The sequence below is a fragment of the Eretmochelys imbricata genome, chromosome 6, assembly GCF_965152235.1.
Source record: "Eretmochelys imbricata isolate rEreImb1 chromosome 6, rEreImb1.hap1, whole genome shotgun sequence".
In the NCBI taxonomy this organism is placed as follows: domain Eukaryota; kingdom Metazoa; phylum Chordata; order Testudines; family Cheloniidae; genus Eretmochelys; species Eretmochelys imbricata.
The window spans coordinates 14,428,930-14,441,675 of NC_135577.1; the positions used below are offsets into that span (position 1 = coordinate 14,428,930).

At 44.2% G+C, this 12,746-nt stretch overlaps 1 protein-coding gene and 1 pseudogene across 1 annotated transcript; both read right to left on the reverse strand.

The window, feature by feature from the left end:
• Positions 1-1,055: 1,055 nt before the first annotated feature.
• LOC144266383 (olfactory receptor 5AS1-like) lies at positions 1,056-2,006 on the reverse strand. Its single transcript, XM_077819840.1, has one exon. The coding sequence runs from the start codon at positions 1,992-1,994 to the stop codon at positions 1,056-1,058; it is 939 nt and encodes a 312-aa protein (XP_077675966.1). The 5' UTR covers positions 1,995-2,006.
• A 9,446-nt stretch (positions 2,007-11,452) lies between these two features.
• Positions 11,453-12,390, reverse strand: LOC144266465 (olfactory receptor 5G9-like; annotated as a pseudogene).
• Positions 12,391-12,746: the final 356 nt, after the last annotated feature.

Genomic DNA, 12,746 nt, shown 5'->3' on the forward strand with positions numbered 1-12,746 from the left:
GAGCTCTGTTGATCTACTTTTTAAGCATAAACAGGCCTCAGAAAAGCTGTTGATGGAAAAGACCAGTTGGGAAATCTAGTCCTATCTCCCTGCCAGGGCAGCAGAATCCCCTTCAGTTCTTTTTGTTCAGGCGAGTTGGAAATATTGCAGCTCTCCCAGCTTCCCAGTAGAGATTATTCTGCATTCTGATTGAGCTCAGTGTCAGGCTGTGTGTGTGTAGTGGGCACTCTGTCTGTGTGTGTGTGTGTGTTTGGTGTGCAGTGGTCACTCTGTGTGCGCATGTGGTGGGGGGCACAGTGGAGCTGAATATGAAGTGCAGGCAAGTTTGTGTCCTTTGCCCTGCCCAGTGCTCTGGCTGGCGTCCCCCCCCCCCCCAGGGCAGGGCTCCTTGTGAGATCATAGAATAATTGGACTTGAAGGGACCTGGAGAGGTCATCTATTCCCCTTCCCTGCAGTCACAGCACAACTGAGTATTATCTAGACCATCCCTGACAGGTGTTTCTCGAACCTGCTCTTAAAAATCTCCAATGGTGGCAATTCCACAACCTAACTGGGAAAGTTATACCAGTGATTAGCCACCCTCACTGTTGGGATGTTTTTCCTAAACCACCCTTAGTGCAATTAAAGACCATCAGTTCTTGTGCTGTCCTCCCGCCCCGCCCTCCCCTTGGCCCTTGCCCACACACACACACATTGTTTTGCAATGTTATTCCTAAACTCTGTGTGACGGGTTGGGTCACAGAAACCCCTTTGGAACTTGAACCTGATGTCCTGAGACGTGAAGTTGAACATCTCACCCTCTAGGTGGATGCCCCTAGCCATCAGCTTATAAAATCATTCTCTCTTTCTGGACCTGTGAGTCTTCCTCGAGTTTTGTGCACTGATCTCAGCTGGGGCCTGCACAACTTGTTGGAATATGAACAAATAAGTAATGATAATAATATAATAATGAGCAATACTACCATGAGCTCTGTGAAATTACATTGCAATGGGCTGGGAATGGAATTCACCTGTTTCCACTCCCCACCACTAAACCAATACAGAGTTAAACAGATTCAAGAATTGGTTAGGAGTTTATTCATTGCTTTCCTCAGGGCATCCTTCACCTCCTTGTTCCTCAGGCTGTAGATGAGGGGGTTCAACATAGGGATCACCACCATGTAAAACACGGAGGCCACTTTGTCTCTGTCCATGGAATAGCTGGAGGTGGGACGTAAATACATGAAGAGGAGGGTGCCAAAAAGCAGAACCACAGCGGTCAAGTGGAAACTGCAGGTGGAGAAGACTTTGCTCCGGCCCTCAGCTGAGCGGATCTGCAGGATGGTGGAGATGATATAGACATAGGAGAGGAGGACAGTCACAAAGCTGCTCCCTGTAATGCAGCTCATGAAAGCAAACGTCACAATCTCATTGATGTGGGTGTCAGAACAGGAGAGCACCAACAGTGGGACGATGTCACAGAAGAAATGATTGATGATGTTGGAGCTGCAGAATGACAGCCAAAATGTACAACACGTGTATATCATTGAATCCACCACCCCCACAGCGTACACCCCAGCAACCAGCTGTTTACAAAGCTGCCTGGACATGGTGACCGTATAGAGCAGTGGGTTACAGATGGCCACATAACGGTCATACGCCATCACAGCCAGCAAGAGGCACTCAACATCTGCAAAAATGATAGAGAGATGCATTTGCACAGTACAGGCAGTGTAAGAAATGCTTTTCCTCTCAGCTAAGAAATTCAGCAGCATCTTAGGGGAAATTATCAAGGAAATGCAGAGGTCACAGAAAGACAAATTACTGAGGAAAAAGTACATGGGGGTGTGGAGTCGGGGATTAATTGTGATTAACAAGATCATCCCCCCATTTCCCACCAGGGTGATACCATAAATCAGTAGGAACACCGCAAAAAGGGGGACCTGCAGCTCCGGACGATCTGTCAGTCCTGAGAGAATGAACTCAGTCACCTCCGAGTGATTTCCCTCTTCCATCTCCTCCAAACAGAGATCAGGCTGCTACAGAGATGTGGTTAGGTGGATGGTGCAGAAAACCTGTCCCTTCTCTGTAATGAAGTAAATGAAGCTAAATGGAGATCAGTTTCTTAATGGGCATCAGTACCCACTCCGGGAAGGGCTTCGTCCACAGAGCCAGATGTTCACAGCTGGTCATTCCAGGTTTTCGATGAAATGCACATGCTGTGCAAGCACAATGATATGCAGGTTAATCATGCCCCCCACACAAACACTCCTGTTCACTAATCCTCAACAGAAAACAGTGACTTGTGACTCTGCTGTGAGAAAATCAGTCTGAAGGGATTATTCCTTATCTAAAGAAGGGGTGAGAGTAAAGGAGTGTCAATCTTTCCACCCTCTTTGGGCAAGGGGAGCTCTGTGGCTTGGCATGTCAGTTTGGGGTAAAGTTGCTCACTGTGCTTATTAAGCTTTTTGGCATTTACTTGAGCCTGTACGAAAACCCAGAGACATCATGGGAAGCTCTGGCTTCAGTGACTAGGTAATTGCCTATTTTTTCCAACCCAGGAGGTCGCTCCTTTAGCTGAAGGGGTTGGAGTTGGGGCTGAGGCTTTTAGTGCTGGGGGTCTGGAATTCAATACCTGCTGATCCCCATGGTGTCTGCGTGTGTGTGTGTGACTGTAATACAGTACCATAGCACCTACCTGCTGAGATGAGAGAGAGCGATGTGCTGGTGTTTCCTCATCGAAAGAAACTGCCAATTTGGAGAATTTGGGAAGGTTTATACTGAGATGTGTGATCTATGGGACATGATTCTTGAAGCAACTGGGAATACCTGAGCTCAGAGAGCCATAACACCTAATTAACACATTCAGTGAACCAAAGCCACATTCGGTGTAATTCATGCCCTGGGGATTAATTTGGCCCACTCCTTCCTCCTGTGTTATTAAATGATGCAATTTCTACCAGAATCACACAGTATGTGGTTAGGGGTATATTTCACCCTGCTGCTTTCAGTGCAAGTCGGTTACTGCATAGAGCTGATACACAAAGGTTGTTTGTGGAGACTGAAATCTTTTTGCTAAAAACTGAATATTTTGGCTCAGAAATACCATGGGGGTGCATCCGATACCACACACCACCAATATCTTCCTTGGCTAGGCTCCCCGGCTGGACTACATCCCCCATGATGCATGATGGTCTCTCCTCTTGTTGAACTGCCCTGGAGGATCACAAGAGACCCATAGCATCACAAGAGACCCATAGCCATGGTTTAGGGAGTTTGGTATTTTGATGGAATGCTTATAATTTCTGGGAAAAAGATAATTTCTTTGAAAAAAAAATAGTTAAATGGAAAATCCAATTTCCCATGAAAAAAAAGTCTCAAGAAAAATTTTCAACCAGCCTTAGCAAAAAGTTTGGTGTCAAAGGAACAGTAAGTTAGATACAGGTGAAATGTACTAATTGTTTGCAGGTGTAACTGATATCTTCTCAGTTATTCCTGGTTTCAGAATCACCTCATTGTCCTGGCCCCAACAAGTGGAAAGTAAAACCTGTAAGACATGTAAGAGAACTCCAGATTATTGAGCTATTTATGTCATGCCAATCACCATGGTATCCTATGTCCTTCCCTTGCTAGGTTACTTCCCAAAATAGGAAAGATAGATTCACTCTTTTTTGCCTGATGAAGACCACACGGTCACCAGAGGAGCTCAGGACAAGACCACAGTGTGCTCCAGATTTCTGCAGTTCACAAAACTATCCCTCTTGCTTGCGCATTGTCTGCACATGGAGTGCAGCTTTAAGATGTTAAATAAATCTATGAGTCAGCTAGAAATAGTCATCCCCTCATCGAAAACACTAATACAATATTTTTGATAATGTATGTGGCGTTATAAGATAGCACTGCATCATGTTATTAATACATGTTCCAAAGTGCTTCCTTTATCCCTTCTGGTGCATTGAATCAATGGGGAGGCAGAATGAGAGAGAGGTGCCTTGGGTTGTCTTGCAAACTGGTCTGTCTTGAACAAAGAAATGTGTTCTCTGCTTAACTTTGTATCTAAACAGTAACCAGAGTATTCAAGCAGGAAGGGAAACAAAGGATGCCCAAAAAGGTGAGGAAAAAGAAGTAGGGAACATCCTTCTACATAGACAATTTTTCTTCCAGTAACTAGGTGGAAATGTTTCTCAAAGGGGGGAAAGGACTATAAAAAGAAGTGGCAGACATCCCAAGGCACTGCTTTCTCTCTGTTTCTATGCCTGCCCCTTTATTCACTACATCTGAAGGGATAAAGGAAGCAGCCATTGGACTGGGGGAGGGTTCCTGACCGAAGAAGTTTGGTCAGTAAGACTGCTGAAAGCATGTGGTGAGGAAAGTTTCACTTTGAATTTCACATCGTTTGTTAACTTGGGCACAAGTTGCATTCTAGTTTTATGTTTTTTGTAACCATGTCTGACTTCTATGCCTCCCTATTTGTAGTCACTTAAAATCTATCTTTGTGGTCAATAAACTTTCTTTTATTGTTTTATCTAGTCCAGTGTGTTTAAATAGAAGTGTCTGAGAAACTAAGTTGCATGTATCTTAGTGTTGCGAAAGAAATACTGTATACTATAACTTGTGTCATACAGGAGAGTACTGGGAAGCATGGGTCATACATTTCTGGAGGAGTATCTAAGACTGGAGAGTGTGTTGGGGTCCCCCTGCAGTATAATCAAGGGTGGTGAGAGCCTGAGTGTAACCCAACAATTCCTGGCCAGGCTGCAGTTAAACTCACACACGCTCAGGGTGTGATTAGCATGCTAGACGGTTGTTTGTGAGTGGCCCAAGTGGAAACCACTTTATCAAGGTTTTGCAAGGTTGTAGGCAGGTGTGACACAGCAGCTGATTAGTCTGGGTTGGACCCTGGTATGTCACCAACCCAGAAAATATCCCAGTAACATCAAGGGTGTGGTGCTGACTGACAGTAGTGTTCGATTGACAAGAAGGGGTGAGATCACCACAGGGATGGGCCCATGCACTGATCCATGGCTGCAGATGCACAAGGAAATTGGGGTCATCACCTCCCCTGAAGGAGATCCCTGGCAGGCCCAGTGATGACTCTTCCCTTCTTCACTGTGGTAGCAGAAATGATCCTGAATGGGTGTGCAGGCTTGGCTGGTATTATCAGTGTTTCATGGCATGTTGGTACACCCTTCTCCTAAGTGCTACCCCCTTCTCTGTATTCCAGGTCTCTGCCCAGGAAACTCTATGCCCCGACTTCCTCTAGGAGTCAAGTTCATAACGCATCCTCCTGGATTCTCTGCCTCCTGTCACCCCGAGGTGCTTGGGGCAGTCATCAGTGAAAATGCCAAGGTCAGGGCAGGCTTCAAAAAGGAGGATATTCCCCAGACTGGTTTTTAACACTCAAGATGTCTGCAGCATCTCTGCAGATGCTGCTACAAAATATCTCCGAGCAGGCCAGCTCCATCCCAATTCTTTTGTTAATTTTATTTATTTCCTCTCATGTATAGTCTGTGCAACAGAGTGTGACATTACACCCCATCTCAGCTTGCTTTTGGATTCAATGTTATCAGCTGCTTAGAGACTTTGTCTCAAAAGGACACAATTAACTTCTAATGTTTAACTTTTGCTTTTAAACACACATTGATTTGAAAAGGAAAACACAACCCATTTCGGCTTCCCTTTGGCAAAGTGACCGTTGATTACACAGAGCCACCTTAAGACTTAGTGTGGGACACTGACAACAGCTTTTATCTGCTATTTGTTACCAAAACAGATTGAAAATCTTTTTCCATTTTTCTGGCTTTGACTGTCCTGCTGCAACCACAACTTGGTCTTTATTTAAAAACATTTTAAATCTTGTAAAGCATTAAGTCACCTTAAGGATTAAATGCTAAATACCAAAATTAAATAACACTAGTTTCTTTTGTCTGGCAAAAGTATTTTTTGGTTTTACAATTTTAAAACAACACCAATTTATCTTAAACTTATAAAACAAAGACTGCACACACCGGGAGTGGTTTTTTTTCCTAATTTGCCTAACTTGTTCATAGTTTGACTGGATTATACACAGAAATTCTTCCCGAGAAATGTGCCCTTTCTTCAAAGGAATGGCTGCAAAGAAACCAAGGATTTTCTTTTTATAACACCTTCTTTTAACATTTGTACAAAGTTTCACTGCTTAATTTCCTCCAGTAACTACAGAGTTAACCTCTTACTTTCTTTCTTTTAACTTCCCCTACTGTGGTTACCTGCTTGTCTGGGCCCAATCCTTTTTTTCTTTCTTGTTGCATTATTTCTTTCCATGGGCACAAACACTGTTTCACTACCAATTTAGCAAGGAAGGTGGGCTTTTTGACTAACGCCCCTTTTATTTATTTATACACACATTTATTTCTCATATCTAGATGCATCTTATTTAAAGATAACCTTAATTCTTTATGGCCGGACTTAAGACAACTTTCCCTTATTTGAGGCAGCAACAACCCCTCCCACCGGTACTTTGTAGGAAAGGACAATAGCAGAGCTAGGGACAACAGGAAAGGTAGGGAGTTGTCAAGGTTCCTTCCCCACTCTGAACTCTAGGGTACAGATGTGGGGACCTGCATGAAAACCTCCTAAGCTTACTTTTACCAGCGTAGGTTAAAACTTCCCCAAGGTACAAATTATTTTACCCTTTGCCCTTGGATTTCCACTGCCACCACCAAACTTTATCTGGGTTCCTGAAAAAACAGAGTTGGACCCGTCTTTCCCCCAAAAATCCTCCCAATTTGCATAGGTGACCACAGACCCAAACCCTTGGATCTTAGAACAATGAAAAAGCATTCAGTTTCCTTATAAGAAGACTTTTAATAGAAGTAAAAAGAATAGAATCACCTCTGTAAAATCAGGATGGTGAATACCTTACAGGGTAATTAGATTCAAAACATAGAGAATCCCTCTAGGCAAAACCTTAAGTTACAAAACAGACACACAGCCAGGAATACTCATTCTATTCAGCACAGCTATTTTCTCAGCCATTTAAAGAAATCATAATCTAACACATACCTAGCTAGATTACTTACTAAAAGTTCTAAGACTCCATTCCTGTTCTGTCCTTTTCCAATCACTCTTCTCCCTCCCTTGTAAAGCTCTTTCCTTCTTTTGATAGATAAATATGTTCACAGAAGTTGAAATTTCTCCTCTCAGAATAATTCCTTCCTTTTCCTCCCATGAATGGCTCACTGTCATTTCAATTAAAGGCTGAAATACTCTAAAACTGACTTGCTTCCCCATGACTTGGTGGTACCTCTTTGCATTCCCTCCCTTCACTTACAATGGGTTGAGGATGGAAGCAGTACCTGCTCAGAACCCTAAAATCAGAACCATAAAATCAGAGCTGAATCTTTCCCTGTTTGCTAACCACACCGATGTTACCCTTATTACTTCTGGAGCTGCTTCCTGGGATGACTTTGAGATTTGCTCCCTGGAGCAGCTTTGCTCCCAGGACAAAAAGTGTGCACAGCACATGCAATTAATGTTGTTGCCACATCTTTCCTTCTGGAAATGGAACACGGGGGGCCAGAGAATCACCTGGTCTCGATCGCTGTCTCTACCGTGAGGCCTTTTGAATATAAAACAAAACTGAGGTGATGGTATTCCACTTCATGTGTTGGTCACTGGTGGTTAACACTGAACCTCTCTGAAGCATCTCTGAAGCTGCAACAAAGTATCTCCAAGCATGCCACCCCCCTCCCTCCCTCCTCTCATCTGGTTTGCTGATTTCCCTGCCAGTCTGGGCCTCCAGAACCCTGCCTTGTTGAGCCAGACACGCTCTCCTGCTGGAACACAGACCAAGGATCCGGGCCACACCCCCAAAACTGCAGATCTAGACTGAAACCAGTTCAGCAGGATACCTGTCTCCAGCACACAGACACCCAGCTCCCAAAGGGAGCTAAACCCCAAATAAATACATTTTACTCTGTATAAAGCTGTATAATGGTTATTTAATTAGTTATCCACAGTAGGAAATCTTTGAAAGGAGAGATTGAGAGAAACCCAGATTGGAATAGCACATCACCCCCGAGGCTGGGATGTTTTTTGGAAATGCAGGAAACCCAAGTGCATAGTGTGTAGGGTTCAGTCACAGAGACCCCCTTTGGGACTGTCAGCTGATGTGCTGAAATTACCTGTGATCCCATTTTCCCTGCCATCCTTGGCCTCCAGAACCCTGCCTTGTTGAGCCAGACACGCTAGCCTGCTGCAACACCGTCCCAGGGTCTAAACCCCAAATAAATCCAATTTACTCTATATAAAGCTTACACAGGGTAAAATGATACATGTTTGCCCCCTATATCACTTCAAGAAAGATATGGACAGCTGTTTGCCCCCCAAGGTAACAATTACTCACATTGAGTTTATAAATAATCAAAAATGATTTTATTAAGTATAAAAAGTAGGATTTAAGTGGTTTTAAGTCGTAACAGATAGAACAAAGTAAATCACAAAGTAAAACGCGCAAGGTGAAGCTTAATACACTCAGAAATCAGTTACAAATGGTAACTTCTCACCCCAGTTGTTATTTCAGGTAAAATCCTTTTCAGGTCGGATGCCTTTTCTGACCTGGGTCCGGTCTGTTCTCACCCACTGTGGTTACAGTCCTAATGTTTCTAGGTTCCTGCAGGTATCTCTGTGGGATGGGGAGACCATCTCTTAAGCTAGCTGAAGACACTCACTGTTTGCTTCCCTGCTTTATATAGAACTTCCCCAAGGCGGGAAAACTTTGCTTCGAATTCCACCCCCCTCAGGAAAAGTACCAGCTTCAAGATGGAGCTCAGTATCTGGTGACATGGTCACATGTCACTGTAAGACCCACATTTAATTCTTCCTGGTTTCTCCCACAGGTACAGAGGAAGGCTTGCAGCTAAACAGAGCCATTCACAGTTCATTGATTCTGAAGCACCTTTAATGGCCTCCACTTAGTATGTCTAAATCAGTAGCACAAGTTAATATCTTATTCTTCTAATTCCAGACATGTAAATCATCCATGTAAACAAACAGCATGAACACACTTAGTAGATTATAATGATATGATACAAGGGGCACTTATCATAAAGCATATTCCAGTTATGTCGTATTCAGAAGCATATTTTCATAAAGCATATGGAGTCCAATGTCACACAGAGCTTTCCCAAGCACTGGGCAGAAGGGGGAATTGAACCTGTATCTCCCACCTCACAGGTGAAAACCGCAACTATTGGGCTAAAAATTCCAAATGAAATACCACCACCACCTCCTACAGTGGCTGCGTTGTGACCGGCATCTAAATCCTCCCGCCGCACACACATTGTTTTGGGACAAATCTATTCAGCATATTTGTAACACATTTGTGAATAGTTTCAGGTCAATCCAAACCATATTGTTTTTGACAATAGATTATTAGACCAGAAGAAATTCACTCATTTCTAGACACCTTTGTGTCCCAATGCTGGGAAATTACTTAAAGAGAGATTTGGAGATGTGACCAACAAATAAACTGGAATACAGTCACCTCAGTTTTGTATCATGTTAAATGACCTCACGGGAGAGAAAGCAATCCAGGCCAGCTAATTCTCTGCCTATCTGTATTCCATTTCCACAAGGAAAGACACGGCAACAACATTAATTGCATTTTCTGTGCACACCTGTTGTCCTGGGAGCAAAGATGCTCCAGGGAGCAAATCCCAAAGTCATAAAAACCAAGTTTAACCTCTTCTGGCCAAGGAAACAGCTCCAGATGTATTAAGGGTAACGTTGGTATGGTTAGCAAACAGGGAAAGATTCGATTCTGTGTCTGATTTTAGGGGTCTGAGCAGGTACTGCTTCTGTCCCTCTTAACTCATTGTAAGTGAAGGGAGGAAAAACAAAGAGGTACCACCAAGTCATAGGCAGACAAGTCAGTTTCAGAGCATTTCAGCCTTTAATTGAAATGATATTCATGGGAGGGGAAGGAAGGAATTATTCTGAGAGGAGAAATTTCAACTTTTCTGAACATATTTACCTATCAAAAAAAGAAAGAGCTTTACAAGGGAGGGAGAAGAATGATGGAAAAGGAGAGAAAAATAGCTTTAATGGGAAGGGGGAAACCCCCCATTGAGTCAGGGAATGTCTATAATAAGGCCGTAACATTGACTCAGCTATGGTGTGCAGCAGCTCCATAGTATAGATGTTTTCCACATCGATGGAAGGGTTTTTCCTTCCATGTAGTTCATCCACGTCCCCTAAAGGCAAGAGCTAGGACAATGGAATAATTATACTGAACATCAGCACAAGCTAACTGCCTTGCACAGGGTGTGAAAAATTTCCCCGCCCTGTGCGACAGAGCTACATTGATCTATTTTTTAAACCTAAACCAGGCCTCAGAAATGCTGTCGATGGAAAAGACCAGTTGGGAAATCTAGTCCTATCTCCCTGCCAGGGCAGCAGAATCCCCTTCGGTTCTTTTTGTTCAGGCTAGTTGGAAATATTGCTGCTGTCCCAGCTTCCCAGTAGAGATTATTCTGCATTCTGATTGAGCTCAGTGTCAGGCTGTGTGTGTGTGTTTGCTGTGCAGTTGGCACTGTGTGTGTTGTGTGTAGTGGGCACTCTGTGTGTGCTGTAGTGGGCATTATGTGTGTGTGTACTGCGCCTTCTCTGTGTGTGTGCATTTGGTGTGTATTAGGCACTCTGTGTGCGCATGTGTTACAGGGTACAGTGGAGCTGAATATCAAGTTTTGGCGGGTGTATGTCCCTTGCCCTGCCCAGTGCTCAGGCTGGCGTCCCCCCTCCTCCCAGTGCAGGGCTTCCTGTGCAATGACAGAATCATTGGACTCAAAGGGACCTCGAGAGGTCATCTGTTCCACTCCCCTGCACTCACAGCCGAACTGAGTATTATCTAGACCATCCCTGACAGGTGTTTCTCTAAAAATCTCTAATGGTGGAGATTCCACAAACTTCCTAGGAAAATTATTCCAGTGCTTAGCCAGCCTCACTGTTGGGATATTTTTCTTAATGTCCAACCTAAACCACCCTTGATGAAATAGAAGTGCATGGGTGCTTGTGCTATCCTCCCCCGCCCTCCACCCACCCACCCACCCACATATTCTTTTGCAATTTTATTCCTAATTGTATTCCTAAAACTCTGTGTGATGGGTTGGGTCACAGAAACCCCTTTGGAACTGCCACCCCAAGTCTGAGATGTGAAGTTGAACATAACACCCCCTGGGTGGATGCCCCTTAGCCACCAGCTTATAAAATCATTCTCTCTCTCTCTCTGGCCCTGTGATGCTTCCCATGTTTTGTCCACTGATCTCTGCTGGGGCCTGCAGACCTTGTTGGAAGACAAAAAAAATAATAATAATAACCATACAGTAAAGAACAATACTCCCACGGGCTCTGCAAAATTACTTTGTAATGGGCTGGGAATTGAATTCACCTGTTTTCACTCCCCACCACTAAACCAATACAGAGTTAAACAGATTCAAGAAATGGTTAGGAGTTTATTCATTGCTTTCCTCAGGGCATCCTTCACCTCTGTGTTCCTTAGGCTATAGATGAGAGGGTTCAACATAGGGATCACTAGTGTGTAAAACACTGAGGTCACTTTGTCTCTGTCCATGGAATAGCTGGAGGTGGGACGTAAGTACATGAAGAAGAGAGTGCCAAAAGACAGGACCACAGTGGTTAAGTGGAAAGTGCAGATGGAGAAGGCTTTGCGCCGACCCTCGGCAGAGCGCATCTGCAGGATGGTGGAGATGATATAGACATAGGAGAGGAGAACAGTCACAAAGCTGCTCCCTGTAATGCAGCTCATGAAAGCAAACATCACAATCTCATCGATGCGGGTTTGAGAACAGGAGAGCGCCAACAGTGGGAGGACGTTACAGAAGAAATGATTGATGATGTTGGAGCTGCAAAATGACACCCGAAATGTAAAACACGTGTATGTCATTGAATCCACCACCCCCACAACGTACACCCCAGCCACCAGCTGTTTACAAAGCTGCCTGGACATGGTGACCGTATAGAGCAGCGGGTTACAGATGGCCACATAACGGTCATATGCCCTCACAGCCAGCAAGAGGCACTCAACATCTCCAAAAATGATAGAGAGATGCATTTGCACAGTACAGGCAGTGTAAGAAATGTTTTTCCTCTCGGCAAAGAAATTCTGCAGCATCTTAGGGGAAATGATTGAGGAAAGGCAGAGGTCACAGAAGGACAAATTACTGAGGAAAAAGTACATGGGGTGTGGAATCGGGGATCTATTGTGATTAACAAGATCATCCCCCCATTCCCAAGCAGGGTGATACCATAAATCAGTTGGAACACCACAAACAGCGGGACCTGCAGGTCCGGATGATCTGTCAGTCCTGAGAGAATGAACTCAGTCACCTCTGAGTGATTTCCCTTTTCCATCTCCTCTGAACAGAGATCAGGCAGCTACAGAAATGGAGATCAGTTTCCTCATGGACATCAGTACCCGCTCCAGGACGGACTTAATCCACAGAGCCACATGTTCACAGAGGGTCATTCCAGGTGTTCGATAAAATGCACATGCTGTGCAAATACAATGACACGCAGGTTAATCATGCCCCCACACAAACACTCCTGTTCACTAATCTGAACAGAAAACAGTGACTTGTGACTCTGCTGTGAGAGAATCAGTCTGAAGAGATTATTCCTCAGCTAAAGAAGGGGTGAGAGTAAAGGAATGTCAATCTTTCCACACTCTGTGGTAAAGTTCCTCACTGTGCTAATTAAGCTTTTTGGCA